Source organism: Leguminivora glycinivorella, chromosome 3 (assembly GCF_023078275.1).
Source record: "Leguminivora glycinivorella isolate SPB_JAAS2020 chromosome 3, LegGlyc_1.1, whole genome shotgun sequence".
NCBI classification, from domain to species: domain Eukaryota; kingdom Metazoa; phylum Arthropoda; class Insecta; order Lepidoptera; family Tortricidae; genus Leguminivora; species Leguminivora glycinivorella.
Genome location: NC_062973.1, coordinates 20824179 through 20846464, shown reverse-complemented (window position 1 = coordinate 20846464; position 22286 = coordinate 20824179). Strand labels below are relative to the sequence as shown.

Below are 22286 nucleotides of genomic sequence, written 5' to 3'. Positions count from 1 at the left end.
GCTGTGTCCAAGATCACCGCCTTCTGCATCTGGCCCTTGATCCAGCCACCTAGCGAGAGTCTCTTAAGATGTTGGTCGAGACTCTTCGCTATGAGACCGTTCGCTGGAAACGACTATCGGAACATACCTCAAAGGAACGAACTCACCTTCATTATTATTATTATTTAGAGCCTAACGTGTCCCACTGCTGGGCAAAGGCCTCCCCCTCTTCTTCCAAAAATTTGAATTTTTTGTTTTTGAAATTTTTACTTGAGGAAATTTCAAATTGAGAAGGATTTAGTAATGTAGCCTGAATCCTAATGTTACCGGTTAGCTTGAGTAAATTAGAACCGACGCGGTAATTTTAATTAACTACGTCGTCTCTTAGAGAACAAACTAGTTGTATTTAGTGAATGAAGCTCACTCAGTACGGCATTCTCGCTCGAAACCTCCGAAACCTGTAGCGCAACGTGACGGAGTTCGTTCACACTGACACCGCGCTACCTCCGCCCTCCGTCTAGACAACACGTGGACCACTGTGTTCTATTGGGACTTCTTTTTAAACATACAAATAGGCAGCCTTTGTCTTTTGTCATTATCAGGAAAACTGCAAGGAATCTGATAATAATAATCACTTTGACAATTTTCGGAGACTTTCCACTATGCAAACCATAAAACGGAATTATTTACGTTAAATTATACTCCATCAATGTACACGTGTGGTTGTAGGTTATTGCTTAGATATAATCCGGTGAGAAATCGGGAGCACTGCCGCTAGCATACTGGGTAAAATCCTACAGAAAACCGGTCAAAATGACATGTATCCCCCTGTGCGGTCTTACGGACTTGCAGCTTGCACTACTACACAGCGGTTTGTCACTAGTTACTCGAATTGTATCTTATCCCTATACCTACTCGTCTTAGATCGAACAAAGGTTTAACACCTTCAACGTATAATAATAATATTACCTTTTTGAGTGTAATGCTCTAATTGAAATTACATACTAACTATTCATTGTGTTAAAAAAGTAAACCATAGTTAGGTTTTACATGTTAGGTACGATTTTACAATGAGATGAAAGTCAGATGAGTCAGTGACACGGTAGCCTTGCGGCCTTGTAGCCTGTAGGTATAGTGTAGATACAGTGTATGAGAAATTTGATTTCTCTCACAACGTAAGTGACACACCATATGCTATTAATGTTGTTATTCTTTTCAAATCGTTGGAGATTTATCGGTGGCATACAAAAAAATGTTTAAGTAGCATCCAAGTTTAGTGTAAAAAGTAGAGGAGAAGTTTGATGTTTTTAGTTTAGTCACAAGTGTGAAATCCTTCGTTAAGGGAGGCCTACAAAGTAATTTTACGAGTCTGTAATTACATGGGCTACGGGCCCTCAAAGAGCCAATAAAATGGGAAACTTCATCAACGAACAATTTTACTGTCTGAAACTTGTGAAATTTTTCATCACGTCGTTTATAGCCTAGTTTCGTTCCGAGTCGTAAACAACCAAAATTAAAAAGGGTGGTGTAACTGTATTATAACAATATAAAAACTAGTTTTGTTTTCACAAGCTCCTTGTAAAGTAGAAGCAGGAAGAATAATAAATAATAATAATAAATATTGGGGACACCTTACACAGATCAACTTAGCCCCAAACTAAGCAAAGCTTGTACTATGGGTGCTAAGCGACGATATACATACTTAAATAGATAAATACATACTTATATACATTAGAAAACATCCATGACTCAGGAACAAATAACTGTAAATGGAATGCCGGTAAATGGCTGTGAGACCACTTGAATTTCCGCGCGAACTGCCGGGATGGCGGGAATTTGCTGAGCTTGCAATTTACCCCGCCCGGGCAGGTGATAAATGATGAATTTCTGAGAATGTTCTGAGAAATGCTCATTGAGTTGAGGAATAGTTGTAAAGAAGAAATAATTATTTAAAACAACGTTAAGTATTAAGTATAGTATAAAGACTATAAAGTATAACGTCCGACCGACGTCGAGTACTGACTCGAGAATATCCAACAGACGACCCCTCTTCTGTTACCTCTGTTGAAGACATCATCTGGATTGTGGGTGGAATCAAATGTAAAGTTTTCCGTTGTGTAAGTAACAATAACAAGTGTTAGGTATTCACAGTCGCAAAACTCGTTCTCGTAAGATTCGCGAAAGAGTAGTTCTCATAACAGCAATCAAAGAGATCTATCCTCGCTGTTATGAAAATATCCAGTCGGTGTCGCATATATCATCAGGCGGCATGTTTACTGCCATTATGGCGCGTTCGTGCATCCTTATCTAAACCATACGCTGTGCCATCAGCCATTTTACCTTCATTCTGTACTGTCACTCGTGAAACAATATCCATGATTCATATGGATGCATTGCGATAAAATACGATAGCGCAAATGTGTGTTGAATTTTTTATTGTTTCCTGCGAAGCGAAATTCCGCTTCCCCCCTTTTGAAATTACCAGCCTAATAACTAAATACCATCAAATTCCTGTCTAAAACCACGTGGCCACACTGAAATTTTACATTTGAATAACGATTGCAATCTGTCCCATTCAAAGTCGATAGCAAAGCTTTCATAGACGTTTGTGGAATATTAACGAAGGCGCTTACGTTAAATAGCCCGCAGTGGATCACAAAATACATGGCCGAGGCTCGTCCTAAACAGACAAATCATGCTGTATAATAAAGCGGCGCTTGGAATGAATAATTTGGTAATTCGAGGAGCGTCAATTTTGAATGACGTGGCTCCGCAGTATCAAATTGTATTCATCGGCCATTTTGTTGCACAATGCTAGGTGATAGTCCATGATATGCATGACCTGCACATTCAATGCACTAAGCTCGGACACGAGCGGCTAAATACATAATAATAGGCAATTACTGGACTACTGTTTAGTTCTATGGGTGTGGAGTAAACTATTGTAAATAGAGTCAGCTGTAATTTTGTTTACAAAAATACGTGATCTAATTAAACATTTTTGAAGGACACGTTACAAAAGCGTGTAGGTCTTGTTTTAAAGCTTCGATCGAGATTTTAACTAAAAGTTGATCATGAGATGCTGTTTTCACGTTGGGTACTCGAAACTCGCAAATTTAAAGCAGTAAAGGCAAGCCGAAGTAGCCCGCGTCAACATCCGCCTGCAATATAAATGAACCGATCGGACGGGAGCTTGCAATATGGATGAAGGCGGTCTTGCCATGACCGGTCCCTTGCCTCGTGCGGGACGTGTGAACACACGCCGCTAATGACTAGCGGTGTACGCAAGCTTGATTTATTTCGAAGAAGCTCTAGGCGAAGGCGAGCTACTTGTAACAGTACTTGTTTGATACATACTGGATTAAAAAAATCTAAGAACGTCTTGAGAGTCTTGAGACTGAAGTAGAGCCTTGTTTGCTGTCCCAAAATTGTATACAAAATTTAAAATGTCAAACTACGTGAGGAAATGAGGAATATTTTGTTTTATGGTACTCGAAGAGAAGTTGAAGAGGTCTTCAAATACTACTAAATATACATATAGTAGGTACACAGTTAGCAGATACACATGTGTCGGGGATCGGGGACCGTTACCCAAACCCAACCAATATTTTAACCGAACACAGTTCGGGTGTGCCAAAAACCAACTAGCCCTGACTACCGCAATCAAACACGGCTACCGTGCCTGTAATTTAAACGGTCGTGCATGCACATTTTAAAATTTAATTTTCACTATAATTCAACTTTACACAGACAGAAATCCCTGCATAGAAATGGAATGGAATATCAGAGCTGAGATAAGAAATGATATTTTACAGTAACCCAGTGATTTAATGCGAAAGCTTCTTTTAAACTCCAGCCTCGATAAACCCGCGCTGGAATCGTGATCCTGTCATACGATAACTTATCAAACGAACATTTTTTACACTTCTCGCTCCAAAAAGTTCGAAAAGCCAAGCCTTTACTGGGTGATCACCGATCATGTAATAAATTTCTTCCTTTAATGACGAGTAGGATCGTGGGATGTTATGTTATGATTCAGGATATCGTAGCTATACCCATATACCCGCTGAGACTTGCGTCATGCGATCGCAATGGACCATTAACAGAAATAATTATAAGTTATATCAGATTGAATGCACATGCTAGAATTGTTATACACGTGTTATGTCATGTCGCTGCTATATTAAGTTACTCCGACATGCGACTGTTATCTTGATGTCTTGTAGGCGGCGTTCATAACATCCATAACAGGTCGGGACGCCATTGGCGGTCGGTGCATTAATGCGTTATTTCAATCCTTCCTTATAACTTGGTGGTTGGAGCAATAAACGCTATTTGCAGAAGCCGCAGAAGTCTCGGCTGCGCCGCCCGCCACGTGGCGAGCCGCAATCCGTGGCAGCTATTAAAGCAATTATTGTTAGTGCACGTGACGTTGCATCGACCGGGACAAGCCTTGTTGTCCCTTGATTAAGCTAAACAGGCTTAATAATTTCATGGTTTTGACGTATTGAACTATACATTATTTATTTTATAGGGAAGTGAGTTGGTAACTTGATATACTCGTAGATAATCGTATAAAACAAAAGAATGCGAGATTTTATTATCTAAATTTAATATCAGTGGCATTGGAATTTCAACTATTTGAAGGCGAATCTCAGATAATAATCGATTTTTTGTATCCTCTAACGTAACATATAATAACACAATAAGAATAAGAATAAGAATAATAAGAATAATTTGTATCACGTATGCACCTATAGGCAATTATTGTAGGCAATGTACTAGAGACAAGACCATAAAACGATTTGTTACCGATCCATTCTTAAACCGGAATAGTAGATTGCAGTACAGGACGAAAAATATCGAACCTATTCTATAGGAGCCATCAACAAGGAGCGGCAGGAAGTAGTTAATAAAATTTGAAAGGCGGATCTCATAGGTGTAGTACTCTTTTATCTTTAAACTTTACGCGACAAAAGCCAAAATTTTGAATAACCACCTCTGGATCGCACACAATCGATCTCGACGCGGATCACACGCTGCGCGCGCGCCATAGCCCCTATTGTCCAAATATTCTGAATAAAGGAACTTTCCAGCATTGTGCGGATAAAAAAACGCGGATATTTCGTAAAGGGACAATGGTGCGTAGCATAAAAATCGTGATCGCGCTGAAATAAAAATGCGGCTTTTTCGCTGCGATGTTAGACCGTGATGTTTGTTTGTAAAGTCAAAATACGAGTCGAGGAGTCAGATCAATATAGGTAAATAAGATTCCCGCTTCCTTCCTTCCTCGGCAATAATGTGGTGTAGAGGCGAACAAAGGGCAGGACTTCCGATCAGCTGCCGCGCTCCCTGTTTTTTACGGGGCTTCATCAAATATGTTACTAACGTGTCAGACGCTTTCTTACAATTTCAGTGACTCAGCTCTAATACCATCGTTGGCCACAAGGAATGAAATGGTAAAATTCCTTTCGGTACATACTCGACTCGTGGAACCAAACGGTAAATAATTGCCAACAGTAACGATTGGCGAAATTTATTAAATCGAATTTAATTAAGGCGTGGCAGTGGCCTCCAATTTTATGGTTTGCTGCGCTGGTAAAATGCTTTCCAAATGATAATACTCGTAATATTGCGTGATAAAAAATATGCTAAATAAGCTGACCTTTACAAGCCCAAAGGAATACATCGATTATTTACCTTCCCTTGTGAATAGTAAAACTATACGAAGGGGAAGCCACACGCAAATTTGTTACTGTGGTTACAGGACAGGGGCAAGGAACGGAATGTGATGTTACCGTTAATTTCTATTACATGTGCCCCCGAGGCGTTATATCATTTTACCCGGTCAAAATTGCTCCGAGTTCCTCGTAATCCATTTTTATTGTTATGACGGAATATTTTCAGGAGCAAAGACAAATCGAATCGCGACGATTCAATATGAAGTCGTTAAATCCTGGCTCATAATTTGGGCTTAACCACAGTATAAACCAGTAATAACTCTTCTTACAAACTTCACGCCGCGCGGTGTGTCCCCCTCCCACCCCTCGCATGCAGCGAAAACATGCGAAACTGGTAATTATTGGGCTGGACAGTCGGGGCCGCGTTTGCGCGCTGTTTTTTATGTGTGTGTGAAAATGACGTCAGTGCCGAGGTCATTTCGTTACTGTAGTGTTTATGGATGTATGGAGAACAGGCAGGCAATTATGGTCGCGCGATAAATGATAAAACATCTGGCCGTCCCTATCGCACTTACTAATAGTGCGATAGGGACGGCCTGATATTTTATCGTCTATCGCGCGACCACGCTACCCGTGCAGTTCTAAAATCCGGATATAACATTCTTCACAATTCCTAGACTTCCAGAAAAGTAAGTGGTTTTTATACTTATATTTTTGCAGCGTTAGGTAAAAGTGAGATATAGTGATGCATTAAAATCAATAAGGATTTACCTGTAACGACATTAATTACTTTGCAACCAAATACTTGTTTTTTATTTAGGTAGATGATGCGATCTATCTTATTTATCTCGAAAGTTTGGTACCTACTTAAATATTGTGTAAATACTATTTCGTCAGTATTTAAGAAAAAAACACGTACCTACTTGAATGGTACGTAGTAGAAAGTGCGTTTTTGTCTTAAATAATATCTAAGTATAACATATAAATTACCACATACGTGATGTGAAAAGCCGTCCCCGTGAATATCTCATTTTGCTCGGGATCGTTACACAATCTAGTATTGCGCTTATAAGACTAATATATGAATAATATTTTTTTGTGTATTCAATATTGACTGGTGTGGTATTGTTATACTAATACGTACAGTTACCTAATAGTACCTATTAGATAACAACAACTTACTTTGTACGAAGATTTTGTTCAACCCTGCGTGACCTTGCGCAGTAGAGACCGCCCGCATCTACCTGCCGGAGATTAACTACTGAATATTCCTTATACTGTGGCTTAACTTTATGCCGTTCGGTAGGAAATTATTTCCGATAAGTATATTAGCAACGCACCGTATGTCGGTAACAGGAGGGGTGAGCTGAATTTATTACCAGTCTTCCGAGTGCGTTATGAGCTTATGAGCATCGTCGATCTCTAATTTGATCATTTTGTTTACCGCTCTCGGAGAAATTTTTGAGGAAAATATTCATGCAAAATTAATTTGCGATTAATCGGCTTTGATTTTCTCTTCATAGCTCAACCGCTGACAGGAGAGCCCTAAAGGGATGTCGGCCTTTGTAACCGAATTAAACGGTCGAGGTTCGAGGTGCATCTTTAACAATTGTGTTGGGCGGCCAGATAATTTATGTGAGATCCGACTTGTGAGCTTTGGAAAATCGCACATCGCATGGGATACAGACTAGGAAGTATGTGAGACTTCACATAAGTGGGCTCTTTGACTGACTAGTCAGATAGGTTCTAAATCTAGCAAAACAATATAGTAATGTACACATAGCATACCTATATGGCTATATGCTCCGTCAAGTTCGGATATCCTTAAGGTGTAAAACATTATATCCCGCTCCATGTAGCATGTCCGCTCTATATTCTCCCAGCCAGTCGTGCACCTATCCCGTAGAACACGGTGTATAATTAGCGTGGGCCGTGAAAGGTCATTGTCGCAGCTGCAGCAGGAACTAGAATTAAAATAGGCCCATTGTTCTACGCATGGATTAAATTAACCGGATAATCATGCTTTAAATAAATTCGTCTGCGAAATGCAGACGGCGGTTCAATGCGTTCTTGGAATGCGCATTGTGTACTAAATGCGATATGGCAATTGGATAATGTCGGTAACAGCTAACTTGCAATTTGATGAGTGTGGGAATGTTCCGAATATTATTGTGTATGAAAGAATATTGTCATCGTAAAAATAAAATACTATTGTTGTGTTACGTAAGTTTGCAAATAAGCTATTTACGTTCCCATGCCTGAGCGTTTGCTACCACCAATATGTATTACCTATAAAAGGGGTATCTCTGTCAAAACCAATAGGTAAGTACGTTTTTAGGGTTCCGTAGCCAAAATGGCAAAAACGGAACCCTTATAGTTTCGTCATGTCCGTCTGTCCGTCTGTCCGTCTGTCCGTCTGTCCGTCTGTCACAGCCGATTTACTCGGAAACTATAAGTACTACAGTGATGAAATTTGATGGGAATATGTGTTGTATGAACCGCTACAAAATTATGACACTAAATAGTAAAAAAAGAATTGGGGGTGGGGCCCCCATACATGTAACTGAGGGATGAAAATTTTTTTTCGATGTACATACCCGTGTGGGGTATCAATGGAAAGGTCTTTTAAAATGATATAAAGTTTTCTAAAAAACATTTTTCTTAAAGTGAACGGTTTTTGAGATATCAGCTCTCAAAGTCGTAAAAAGTATGTCCCCCCCCCTCTATTTTTATAACTACGGGGTATAAAATTCTAAAAAAAATAGAGGTGATGCATGCTAATTAACTCTTTCAACGATTTTTGGTTTGATCAAAGTATCTCTTATAGTTTTTGAGATAGGTTGATTTAACTGTAATTTTGGTTAAGTTATTGGTTTATTATATTTGCTGCTACGGAACCCTTTGTGCGCGAGCCCGACTCGCACTTGGCCGGTTTTTTTTATTTTTTTACAACGTAACTGTGTGTGCTTTAGACTTCCATGATATTTGCACAAATGTATATACATATTAAATTGCGAATTGAATAATACTATAAACATGCGCTAGTGCAATTCAAGCGAAAACCAGGAAAAAATCCTGCAGAGACAGTCTTTTCATATTCATGTTCAATTAAAATCATAACATAACTGTAACTAATAGCGTAGATATTAACACCTAGTTGGATCGTTAACTACAAATTGCATTTCCTATTAAAACAGCACGCGGCACTTTGAAATGTATCTCAAAACAATCCATCAACCACTAATAACTACAATAATTTATACACCTACTCGCAGCGATAAAGCAACATCAAAACAGCAATTAATTAAAATAATTTGTTCAGTATCATTACTTAATAATTTATAGCGTGAGTAATTGCATTTGTAAATAAACAATATAGCAGTTCAAAAACAAAGTCAATAATGATTGCAGAATTCTTCGGGAGAACCCAGCTATGGTCATTTGCATTTTTTACCAACATGCATAAAGGTTCGAATTAGTACCGACCTACCTGGATCTCTCTAAGTTTCCAAGAATAGGACAACAAAAAACGCTACCCTGTTTGTTTAGAGTTCCCACAATGAGTGAGAGGGTGAGCTCCTTAAGTGTGGTTTTTGTCGTCTCCTATTTGTGGAGTGAGATAATAAAACCCTAACGCAACTAGGGTATAAGTGCTCAAGAGTACTTTGAATACGTTCATTATATTTTACCGCAAATCATATAGCGACTTCTTTCGCAATATTCCGGTTATTCGTCAGGTCGACTTACCGTATTGGCTTACGTTTCGCATTAAGTCTTTGTGGGGTATTATTTTTCGTAATTTATTCAGGCATAACGCATTAGGTTTGAAGCCGTTAGTTTTAAGCTGCCGATCAGATTACGGGCTAAGCCTTGCTTAAGTTTCCGATATGCTACCCTTTAAACTCACTCACTGAAATATAATAACTAGATTAACTACATAGTCCTCAAAATGTATAGAGTAATTTGTTCAATCAAGATTTCAGACGACGCATTTTTATTATTATTTATTGTTTTTAATATACAGTGACAAACTTATGTCTAACATATAGTCCCACAAAACTCTGGAACAGAACGAGTTTGTCTGTGGGATCAACAGTCTCTCAATTACATAAACAATTAAATTAACTTAAAGAAAAATCATTAAACTTCTTAAATAATAGATAATATAAATTATTGTAATATATATAGGAAATGTTTTTTTAGCATAGTTTTAAATTTGTTTGGGTGCTTTTCACTTCGGATGGCTTCAGGTAAGCTATTGAGCAGATATGGAATACGCTTTTTTTAGCGATCTGTCACCAAAATAATTATGAATTCTAGGCACAGATAGCTTACCTGTAGCCACCGACTTAGTGTAATAGCTGTGCCCTATAGGATGTATTGGCGCATTGTCGTAGATGTCAAAGAAAAGGGGTCTAGCGGATTCTTAACACGTACTGTGAACATTGAATAGTCTACGCTAGGACCGCTATACAAGGAAATGCTCAAGAGTATCGGGGACGAAAGGCGACACCGATGCCTGTGGCATTAGACTTATAGGTGACTAGGTACGGTTTAGAAACACTATTATTTTGCAAGCGCGCTTACCTTTGCGGAAAACGGGATGCGTAACATATACTTACTTGATGCAAGTACGGGTAATATATCTTCATCTTCATTCTTATAAAATAATGGGGTAAAACCTTGTTCCCTTTGATAAAATATATAATCTACATTAACACCTTATATTTCTTCTCTGTCATTAAACGCAGTTCCTCTTATTTATAACTAGAGAAGTATCTCCAAGTTCAGTAAAAATAACTTCCAAAATGATAGCAAGGGCAGCACGCGTGGAAATAGCAAGTCTTTTAATATCACAAGGGGCAGAAATAAATCAAATTCACGGTCTCGGCCAAGTCGGTCGGCGGTCTATAAGACAATTTGTCAACAAGGGTAACTAGCTAAGTGCAATTTCGAAAATCCACTTGAGACAGTTGAGACTACTTTAGCGATAAGTCCCATTTGGCGTGTCCGCCTATGAGACCTCGTTAAACACGCAAGACCCGTATGGCGAGATCCTTATTATGATAGACAGAACGTTGCCTGACGAGCGATAACGTTTTATCCGATGCGAAATTAATATTTATTGGATGACAGCTATTTCAAGACTGAAATGGACAGGAGTAATTGGAAACGTCTGATACATTTGATCTCATATCCTCAAGTTGAGTTGGTATCTCGCCTTGAGTTTCTCAGTAAACTTGGTTATTTGATAAATGACAAGATCCTTTAGACCCGTGCCTTTTGCGTTAGAATCTATTCTATTCTATTGCTCTTTATATGAACTGAAAAAAAAACTCCATTCTGCTTTAATTAGGACGAGTAATGAAATGAAAACCATTGCTATTTTTTAATTTTGTCTTGTTTTTATCCTTCCGGGGAAGTCTGGAATCTTCAAGACTACCTCGAAGACAGATCTCAAACAAATAAAAAAAAGCTTTAATTAAATTGCTAGAGGCGCCACCCTGTAACAAACTCAGTCTAGTTTTTGTTAGGACATTCGTTGTGAATTCGTAAATCATTGCAGTTTTGCACTTTACAAAGAGGGGAAGTGGGTTGTTGATCAGACTGTGATTATTATTATTAGTGTGCGCTATCTCAGCGCCAGATTAACCACTTAGGATCTAGTGTATGAATCAACTGGTCCAACTAATAACCCTCGTATCGCAGAATGCATCTCGTCCGGTATAGAGAACCATAAAAAGCACAAATAAGTATTTTAGTAAAATAGCTTTCTACATATAGTATATAGTGTGTTCTTCAAATTGTTTTTTATGTATTCACGATATGAAATGATCAATAAATAAGTTAAATTCGTAAATATTCGTGTCATGTGGGTAAAAATGCTTTCGTATTGTCTGGCTGGTCTCCTAACACTAGCAGGTTGCGATTCTCAACCTATGAATTTTTATGTTCAATGGCTAGTTATTTTTTTGTGACACGGATTTGTCAAGTCAGGAAGGAGTAAATAGTTGTTTATGAGAAATAAATGCCTTCTGTATCGCGAACGACTGTACTCAGTATTATCCAGTTTAATATAATTTCTCCTTACCGCGATGCGGGCACGGAAACACTCTCTATAATTTCCTCCCATATAATATTTAAGGAGCAGAGATTTATGGTGACACTATCGTGTGTTCTATCGTTATTTGAGTGTTAAGGTCGAGAGAGACGCGGTTTTGTTCATAATTCGATTTTATGAAGCTCCTTAATATCTGATACTGGCCGTAAACCACTTAAGTACAAGAATTAATGTCGGATTTGGAATTGGAACAGGGACCACCTCCGGAGCAGTCGTTATAGTGGGCACGGTATAGTAAGGAATTTACGGTTTTGTTGTAGCCAATAGGCGTTTGCGTCTGTTTCTATTGTTGTTATATTTTGATCACAATTGCTGAAGCTACCTGGACGAATGCTGAGGATCTACATCGTCAAGTAAATACTTATGTCACTTTATTGCACATAAACAAGATTACGCAACAAGACACAAAATGAACTATTAACCCAAGCTGAACTGATCCCTAAATGCAATTTCAATACGAGAAGAACAAACACTATAAGGTAAGGTATAATCGAGTACCTATTTATCTAAAAAGCTTAACTGACACCTATCACATCCGATATTATACCTACATGAAATAAATTTCGTTCATACAGTGCTGTTCGCTTCTTATTCGCACGTGTTATAGAAAAGTCAGAAAAGCTAATAAAAAGAACAGTCGATTGAGCAAGTATTTATAAAGGTTTGAAGTGCCTTTGAGATGCAGGGGGGACATATATTGGCGTCGGGGTTACGCTACAGACCGTCTGTAGCGTAACCCCGACGCCAATACAGACGTTTCAGAGTTCTCACAAGATATATCAGGCATGGGAAACCTGTCGCATATTGTTCTGTGTGCACGGCTGACATTTGATCGCTTGAACAGTCATTTATGCAAAGATCCGCCAGGAGTCGAATAAATCACGATTCACGAGACATAAGACATACAGCAAATAATGTAAGAGTCGTTTTCTGTTTTGATTTTGAAGTAAACTGTCTAATGGTAATCGTGAGCTCCATAAACAATCAAATACACCACACTGGCCCTAATAACTCGAAAGATTTTAAATACGCTTTTATGTTTGCTTGAATTGTGTTCAGATATTTTAGGTCACGAAAGCATCAGTTACATCTGAACCCAACCTCACTATGCACTATGCAGTATATACGTTCGTCTACAACTACGGTGTTCCGTTATTCCTTTTGAAGTGTTGTAGTCCTTTTTAAAAGTCCTATAGATATACATATTGAGATTTCTCAGAAAACCATGGCCCCGACTGTATTCAATTTATATTAATTTGGGTTTATTGTTCCAGCGTGTTTAATTAATTTATTCGTACCAGTTTGAGTAAGTCTTAAAGAAAGCTGATAAGGAGTTATCGGCCAACGAACCAATAACATTGCGCAAACGTAGCGAAGGCGATGTTGTGGTAACGCCCGTACATTGTTTATCTAATTTTAATTGATTCCGCCATGGTACTGTGTCGTAACGCATGGTGTTTTCATTTGTTATATAGAACTTAAATGGACACAAATTGTTGTTTTAACTACGACCGAGTAGTGAACTACTACAGTACAGTAGTGACCGTCCCTATGAAAGGTGGTTCCGGGACTTCCGGGTTCAAATCCTGATAAGGGCATTTACTTATGTGACGAGCACGTTAAATCGTTCTTGAGTCATGAATCATGATAATTTTCGTGTATATGAGTTTTTATAAATATTTCATCTATTTTTGACTAGGCTAGGTGAGTAAGACAAGCCTTTATTGGCCTTAATGTAGGTCTTAGTACTCTTAGTTAAATATGTAGGGTCGTAAATAAATAATGTCCTATACCATTGATATATTGTGTTAAATTCGGAGGAAATATTCGGGCACATACTGAGATGATGCTAACCCACGTCTAGCACATCTAACCGCAACTAACCCGCCTGCGACTTGACACAAAGTTACGGCATAGCGTGCTAGAATTGTGTTTGTATAGTGTGCTCCGCTCCTATACTGTTGTGTTTACTCTCGCCCGTGTAATCCGCCCCTGATGATTTCGAACTACGACACAAAAATGCATGCATGTAAAAATGTATGTATGCGTGCCTAATCACGTGCGAACAATTCTTAGTTAGATACCAACTGCCGAAGAGGGACTCGATTTTTAGTTCGATTTTGAATATTAGAAATAAGGGGAGTGCATCAGTGTATCTCACTATAAAAGTAGGGGTCATCAGATGCACCAGCAAATGATAATGATGTCAAGGCGAGATAAAAATGGCACTCCTTTGCAACTTCGAATTGACCGTTAAAGGTTCAAGTGATAAACAGGAAAGGTCAAGCGAAACGACAGTCGCTAAAACGTTTAGCTGTTATCGCCAGGTGAAAGGTAGGTAAGAATCGTGGTGTTTACGCTCGGACCGAAAAACGTGTCAGGTCATCTAGGCGAGTTTGTTTACTTAAACGAATCGAACAGTACTTTTGCAGTGATGTACTATTAGACGGAGCATATTTACACCGTAAGTAGCGCCGATTGTATATTAACTGTCAGAAATATAGGTAATCATAATCTAATGGGCATCATCAACATCAATGCTATGCGGCGGTCGTCGAAACTAATTTTACTCAATTAACATAGCAAACAGACCCACAAATTGAGGGAAGCGCCAGTCGTGCACATAGCGAATAAGGCGTGTGCAGTTGAAAACCTGTGCATCGATCATTTTCTCATTCTCTCATTCGGTTTTCTCAGATTTATCGAGGAGGAATCGGCAAAATCTTTAGTAATAAAAATGATTTTGTAAAATATAGAGTTGCATGCTGAAAAATGCGTCATTGAACTTGTTTCCGAGCCAAGTCATTGATTGTAGAATAAGAATAACATAACTAATAAGCATCTACGTAATAGGTAGGCTTTAGTTGTCAAATATGAGACACGATTTTATTCAATGTTTATCCTCCAGCTGCACAAAAGCTTATTAAGTATAAGTAACGCCGGTTTGATTCTGGCTAAATATATTTTCTGATTTCTCCTCTCAGTAGGACTTAGGTAAATCTCTGCTTGGATGGATAAGATTTCCATATACGTATTGTATAGTGACCACGTTTTTTGGTCTTAACTCGTAAGTCTTAATCGTCGTTCTCGTAATGAGCTCTGAGCCGTCTGTGGGAGGTAGTCAATGGCACTTTGTTATTCCTTTGGAAATGCATTTGGACTGACAAATAGTCGGCGACAAAAGCACCGAGAATGTTTATCTTGTTTGAGTTACCTTTCCGGGTGTGGAATGTAACTTTTTGAGTGCACTCACGTTACTTACGAATGTTTGTAAACCTCGAACTGTTGCATTTGTAAACCACTAAACTTTACACTCAGCATGTTGCGATATCCTATTTACAAATTAAGATCTCTTTTGCGAGATAGACATTCAAAATGACATGTTAATTATTCTTTGTTTCATTGATATTTTCAGAATGTTTTGTCGCCATTAGATACTTAGGAGCTACCAAGGTCCTCAAAAATATTTAAACAGCCCTTTGGCCCAGTCTTTGTTCATAGATTTGTAAATTAATGCCTTACCAACCACTCCAATGTATCTGATGGAGGCTGTTTCTATCATAAAATTACGTTAGTGTTATTAAAAAAATCTATTCCCTCAGTCCTATCCAACGGAAATTATATTTAAAGGTGGCGAGGTGATCAGAAGGACTCTTACTCGCCAAACTGCCCAAAGGCTAAATTTATATTTAAGTAACCCCATAATATTTCGCATTTTATAAATTGCCGGAGCTCGTTAAGAATTACCTCATTCTTTTTCATACATACATTATTTATAAGATAAATTACCGTAACTGGCATCGTTGAAAATAACAAATCAACTTATCAGTTTATTAGAAGAACGTTCGAAGATTTAATTTTCTCTTCGATTCCAATCGCCGTATGTATGGAAGGTGTCCAGATTTACGATTACTTTATGTAAATTGTGAAGAACGAGGGACTTAATTGATTCGGAGGCTTGTAATATTACGAAACTTTTAAATTAAACTCTGTAGCTTGGCTATCGAGTTAGTAATAAAGTTAAAATAAATTCTGGCGACTTTATCATTAAGTTAAGTTCATAATACGAGCTGAAATAGCTGCCTCATTATTTATATTTTCCTTCAACGACACAACTAATGAACACTATCAAATTGCACTTTGATACAGTCATTTACGGGAATACGGTGCCACTAATAATAAGCATTAGGCCGATGATGATGAATAACCTAACCACAAAATTAAAATTTTGAAAAAACCCCCGACCGCGACATAGTGGACCGATTTTTATGAAACATGGCTAAGAACACTCCCGACTAACTCAGCTAAAAAAATAACTAAATCGAAATCGGTTCAACCGTTCGGGAGCTACAATGCCACAGACAGATACACACACAGACAGACAGACAAACAGACAGACACGTCAAACTTATAACACCCCGTCGTTTTCGCGTCGGGGGTTAAAAATAAGCAATAGACGATAGGCGAAATGGGATAAATTCTAGATCGTGAAGAAAACGCGGAATTAAGGTTACAGCATTATAATTATTGATTATAGATACCACCTTCTTAACACTAGTTTTGTACCATAATTTAACACTACGAGTAACTTCATTGACAATCGAAGCTGCAGCCATTGGTGGTCCAGGAGTTTAGGTTTAGAGTGATAATCCGTAAGGCGCCATTAGGGTTTACAAATCTTTCTGGAGGTTATTTAAAATAGAATAAAATGGTTCATAATAATACGAGCTAAGCTACTTACCTACATTAATCTTTTGAGTACCTGCTATTTTAAGAGACAATGCAACTATTAAACGGGTCAAGGAAGAAGGTAAGATGCTTTTTAAATACTTATCGGCTTATACATAGATCGTGTCAATTGCATATAAAATTGTAAAGCGCAATTGATGCAATTTTGTGAAGTAATTTTTCCGATGCTTGTTTCTATCGATTTTTCGTTTCATGTGCAACCCAGTGTCCAATATGTCCATGAATCAAACCAAAATTCAATCAACTCGAGTATTTGAAGTATTTCAACAACAGTTGGTGGAAAAAATCAATTTGTTTGTACAACATAAATATAATCTATCGTAGTTTGCTCGAAGCACAATACATTTGTTTTTTTACATCGGTTCTCATGAGAGTCGTGACTGTGGACAGTGTGTTTTTTGTCAACCAAAGATTTTTCAAAAACTAGAACATTCCTTTCCTAATCCGCAATGTGGAACATGGATTTCCGCAAAGTAACGTCTTATTCCATCGATTAACCCAATGTTTTTACCTACATTTTTTTCAAATCGAGCGGTATGATCATGTCACGACTATGCATTAAGCAAGTAGAATAGCGCCTCTACTTGCTAAATACTCCAGCGGTCAAACGCGCATCCTGTGGCATTGGAAGGGAAATTATCTCAAGTTTTTGTGCTCCGCGTCGGAATCTGGGAGTTTTTTTCCCCACAGCGGGCCCAAATGCCCAAACAGGTTTTTAGATAGCGTCCAGCAATGCATCACCCCGGTACAGTTGAGAGCGTTTACATTCAGTATTGGTCGATCGAATCGATCTTTGGGCGGTTAAAACAAGCGCGTCGAATCGATGTTTCGATAGGTATTCGGAGATCGCAGCAAAGGAATGGAATACTTGTCTTGTCAGAGTCTTAAGAATGGCAGTCTCGGTTAAAAACATCTTCAAATTGTTTTGATGATAACAATTGCTTCATACCCTCTGAATATTATAGAGTTCAAGTTGGTAAGTTTTGTAATGAAGTGTTTTGTAAACTAGTTTTAATAGAATTATTATAAAATGCGTTTGACTGTCCTATTAGTGGCGGCGCCTTCAAGAGTACAAGATAATAAGTCTGTGGTCCTTTATTCGTCGGATTAATTTACAAATGGTCGCTACGTCTATGGATGAGAGTTTTGATGGCTGTGGTGGTCGGAGGGTAATGGTGCATCGTGTTAATAAAATGACTTGAAAGGGAACGCTTCGAGTCACTCTTTGTGATGTAGTTTTTTTTTTTTTCATTTGGAAGAAAAGATAATATGAAAGTACTTTTAGTAGAGCTACTATAACCTAACCACAAAATTAAAATTTTGAAAAAAAAAACCCCGACTGCGACATAGTAGACCGATTTTCATGAAACATGGTTAAGAACACTCCCGACTAACTCAGCTTTCAGACAAAAAAAGCTAAATCTAAATCAGTTCATCCGTTCGGGAGCTACGATGCCACAGACAGACAGACAAACAGACAGACAGACACACACACAGGCACGTCAAACTTATAACACCCTTTCGTTTTTGCGTCGGGGGTTAAAAACCATAAGTATACCAAATACTTGAGTACTACCAAATACAAATAATTATTTCTAAATCTATGGATCCAGATAGCCCAGGTCGGATTGGTACTTGTGCCTGATGTAAATCGATGTTTCTAACGTTCTCATAGAAATGTCCGTAAAGACTTTTTACCAACCCCTAAAAGAGAAAGATGCCCAAAATATGCGAACTACGATTTAGGATCCTTAGTCTCTCTTTTTTATGTCTTCCATTTAGGTAAATATTGCAAACACTCAATATTTTATCTACTTATCAAGAGACTAGGTTTATCGACTAATTAAACTAGTAACTAGTTAATAAATTTTAGGTCATTCCATTCAGTCTAGCTCATTATTTGATTAGACCAATGGAGGGTTATCTATAGGTTGACCAATGAGGGTGGCCACTTTAGAACCTAAATTTATCCAAAACTAACGGAGGTCTGGAATTTTCTAGTGATTTAGTTTACTGATACTAAAAGTACAGTAATGGTCAATAATTATTATGAATTTAGGGGATATTAAAATTTTGAAAAAACCTCCGACCGCGACATAGTGGACCGATTTTCATGAAACATGGCTAAGAACACTCCCGACTAACTCAGCTTTCAGACAAAAAAAACTAAATCTAAATCGGTTCATCCGTTCGGGAGCTACGATGCTACAGACAGACACACACACAGACAGACAGACAGACAGACAGACAGACAGACAGACAGACAGACAGACAGACAGACAGACAGACGGACAGACAGACAGACAGACACGTCAAACTTATAACACCCCTTCGTTTTTGCGTCGGGGGTTAAAAATTATTGACTAAGAGTCAACAGCTGCTAAAAACTGGTTATATGAATATCACTTTTAATTTAAAAACGAAACGAGTGTAGTATTACTCTAAGCGACGTAAAATAATTCCAAATTGAGGTACAATTGTACAACGTAATACCACACCTCGGACACTGGCGATCAAATATATGAAAGAGGCGCGTTCCTAGCACACAGTCTAAGCTCGTGTAGGTGAACGCGTACTATGCTTGTATGAGTGAGATATGACAGGTCGACTACTCGCGTTTTTGACAGGCGGTAACTGTGAGGTAACCGAGAGGGGGTGGGCAGCACTTTCAGCGGGGAGCGAGAGTGGCCATACTGTACGATAGTACTCTTTATTATACTGTGGTAATACTATTATGTATGATCTTGATCCTAAGCTTTTTTTCTTCTTTTCTCAACGTCAGTAGGTACATAGGTAGTATACAGAATATACATTACCGTCGTAATAGGTAACAAAGTAGAATATTAGACTTACTTAGGGCACTTTATTTTCTCATTAGGATCAGATCAAAAGATCGTATGATTTTGGCAAGGAAAATGAAATGAGGCAACAAGTATATTGGACCCTACCTATTTGAGACACGCATAACTAACATAATATTTACAAACATTTTCTTTGGGATTAGGTCTATGTCTATTGAAGTCATTTGAAGTATCTAGTAATAGTACCTTATAGGCTACAGTATCTACAGTAAATTAAATACGTATTTAACCAACCGACGGGAGAGGCTGGCAACCTGTCACTGCAATGTCACAGTTTCGTTTTCTTTCAACCCCTTATTTGCCAAGAGTGGCACTGAAGCTTTAGTTGTTTCATGTGTTCTGCTTACCCCTTTATGGGATACAGGCGTGATTGTATGTATGTATTTAACCAAGCTAGTAAATTATGTTAAATGTCATTAGATAAGGTAGCACTTAAACATTCATAGCGTGTTCAAGGACATATAAAAACCAATAAAAAACAAAATACCACACATTTAGCTAGGTAAATTTATAGATTATTGAGCACTATGTTTCAGTAGCGTATCTATGCCTGTACCTTATACCTACCTAGGTTCCCGCGCTTTTAATAGTAATTTGTTGCGCGGAATCTAGGAGGTCACGACTTTGGGAACGATGAGGTGAATGACCGAATCTAACGACAGAGAGGCAGGTAGGTAGTACATTTAGATTTTGTTAATATTTCGGTATTATTTATTTTGTTGTGTTCGCCATCATAAATTCCCACTCGTGAAATACTACGATATTATTATTTAATTAACGTTGCGTTGTAGGTACGCGTTTTGTATAATACATTATGCAGCCTTATTAAGTTTAATAATAATTTCATTATTACTTCAGCGCATCCAGAGCCAATGGTCTGCCAATTATGCATATAAAACGCACCTTGAGGACTCGCTCGTCCAGTGTTGTCACATCTACCTATTTATAGGTAGATCTACCTATTTTGCCTCCCGTCTACCTGTCTACCTATTTCGGTCCTAAATCTACCTATTTTCTAAAATATTACTATTGTAGAAAATTCTCCATGCGTGTTACGAAATTAAGTTTTACCTGTCTTATAATTACAGCATTTTACTTAAATCGGAACGTGTTTAGTGAATAATCTGTGGCTGTCAGCTTGAAAGTCTTGATGTTTGACAGTTTTGACACTGACAGCCTGGTAGTGACAGTGACAGTGTCATTTGACAATGACATGACACTGACACTTCTGACAGCCTGACAGTGGCAGCTCTCGGAGACGTTAGCTTGTGTTTAAAATATTTTAACAAAAACATGTATAAACACCATAAAGAACTCACCAAGTAAACCAATAAATATATTTTTAATGGTTTAGAAGCATTTTTAATCATTAAAACTGGACTTACCTTAGATGGTATTAAAACAGGTAGATCTACCTATTTTTCGTTTCTAATTCTACCAGTTTCTACCTATTTTTTCACCCTGGTCTACCATTTTGTTCAAATTGTATGTGACAACACTGCGCTCGTCTCTACCGAAAAAAAGCGCGGAATGCCGGTGCCGGCGATGCCGGTGGCTTCTTTGAATACAAAAATACTCATTACTTAACTAATAAGAGAAATAATCAAGAATACATTGAACAATACTCACGGACTGGTACTTTCTTGGGATCATATTTTTCGACGACCCCGTTGATGACTTCAATCTTCGCTTGCGCGACCTTCGACCGCTCCGTTATCCCCTGAAGCTGAGCTGTCAGCTCGCTGAAGATATCCTCGGCAAGTAGCACGAGGGACGCCAGCTGCCTCAACGCGTTGCTCAGGGTACAGTTAGTGACCGCCTGCAGCTCCTCGTCGGTGACCCTAGGTCTCCCATCTTCATCACGTAAACTAGTCCGCGACAAAAACTTCGGTTCCACCACACGCTGCACGAAAGGCATTGCGAATGTCTTAAAACACCTTGAACCACTTACTCACCCATCCCCGTGCAAAATAATCTTAATTCCGTCATCCATTCAACACACAACACAAAAAACGTCAGGTAACCGCCACTTTGAATTAACCGACATCCTGACCGGTGAACTTTCACTGTTATACTATTATTTGCTTAGTACTATGCAGTTTTTGTTTTATTTCAGTTACTAGTTAAACATTTTATTAAAGTTGTTTAAGTTAAAAAGTTTAAGAAAACTTTTATTTCACGAGATCCCGCCATAACGCAGTGCGACATGCCACAGCCTCTACGCGCCCCTGCTGCCGGCCGATTGAAATTGAAATGAATGAACGCGACTCCAGTGTTGCCACATAAGTTTCGAGAATTACCTTTGCACAATGTTTTGACTCTATTCGTATACGATTTTTGGTATTTGTTTTTTTTTTGGACATTGTAGGTACTGCATTATATCTAAGATAGAAGTCAGGATAAGGCACGCTTTACACAGTTTTAAAATGCATTACCTTAAAAGAAGACATATATGCAATCTGTAAGTTCAAACTGATAGAATTTTCAGATTGATCTGACAGATTGTATACAAATCTTCTTTTTCAGATAATGAATTTTATTAAGGCCGTAAACAGACAGTCTTAAAATTCATAATCTTAAAAAAAGACTTGCACACAAGTCTGTCAGATCAATCTGAAAATTCGTAATCTTAAAAAACAAGAGTGTGTGTGTGGAGTGGACAGTCGGGAAATAGTATGGAACTCCGTGCACTCGATCTGATTTTTGTAAGATTATGAATTTAAAGACTGTCTGTTGCCGGCCTAAGACTGTCTTTAATTTTTTTATTATTCCTAATTTATTTTCAGCACTTATTTTACTACTTTTTATAGTTTATTTATTACTATTTATAGATTACGCTGTTAACTTTTACAGAAATTCGTTTAAGTGACAGTCACACACACAGATGTCAATCGA

At 38.1% G+C, this 22286-nt stretch overlaps 1 protein-coding gene across 1 annotated transcript in view; it reads right to left on the bottom strand.

Moving 5' to 3' along the window:
- LOC125224942 (wiskott-Aldrich syndrome protein family member 1-like) overlaps nt 1-21309 on the bottom strand; it is a 23016-nt gene extending 1707 nt beyond the window's left edge. The window contains exon 1 of the mRNA XM_048128462.1: nt 21031-21309. Coding sequence (XP_047984419.1) covers nt 21031-21309 — 279 coding nt within the window. The remainder of the gene's footprint in view (nt 1-21030) is intronic.
- Nucleotides 21310-22286: the final 977 nt, after the last annotated feature.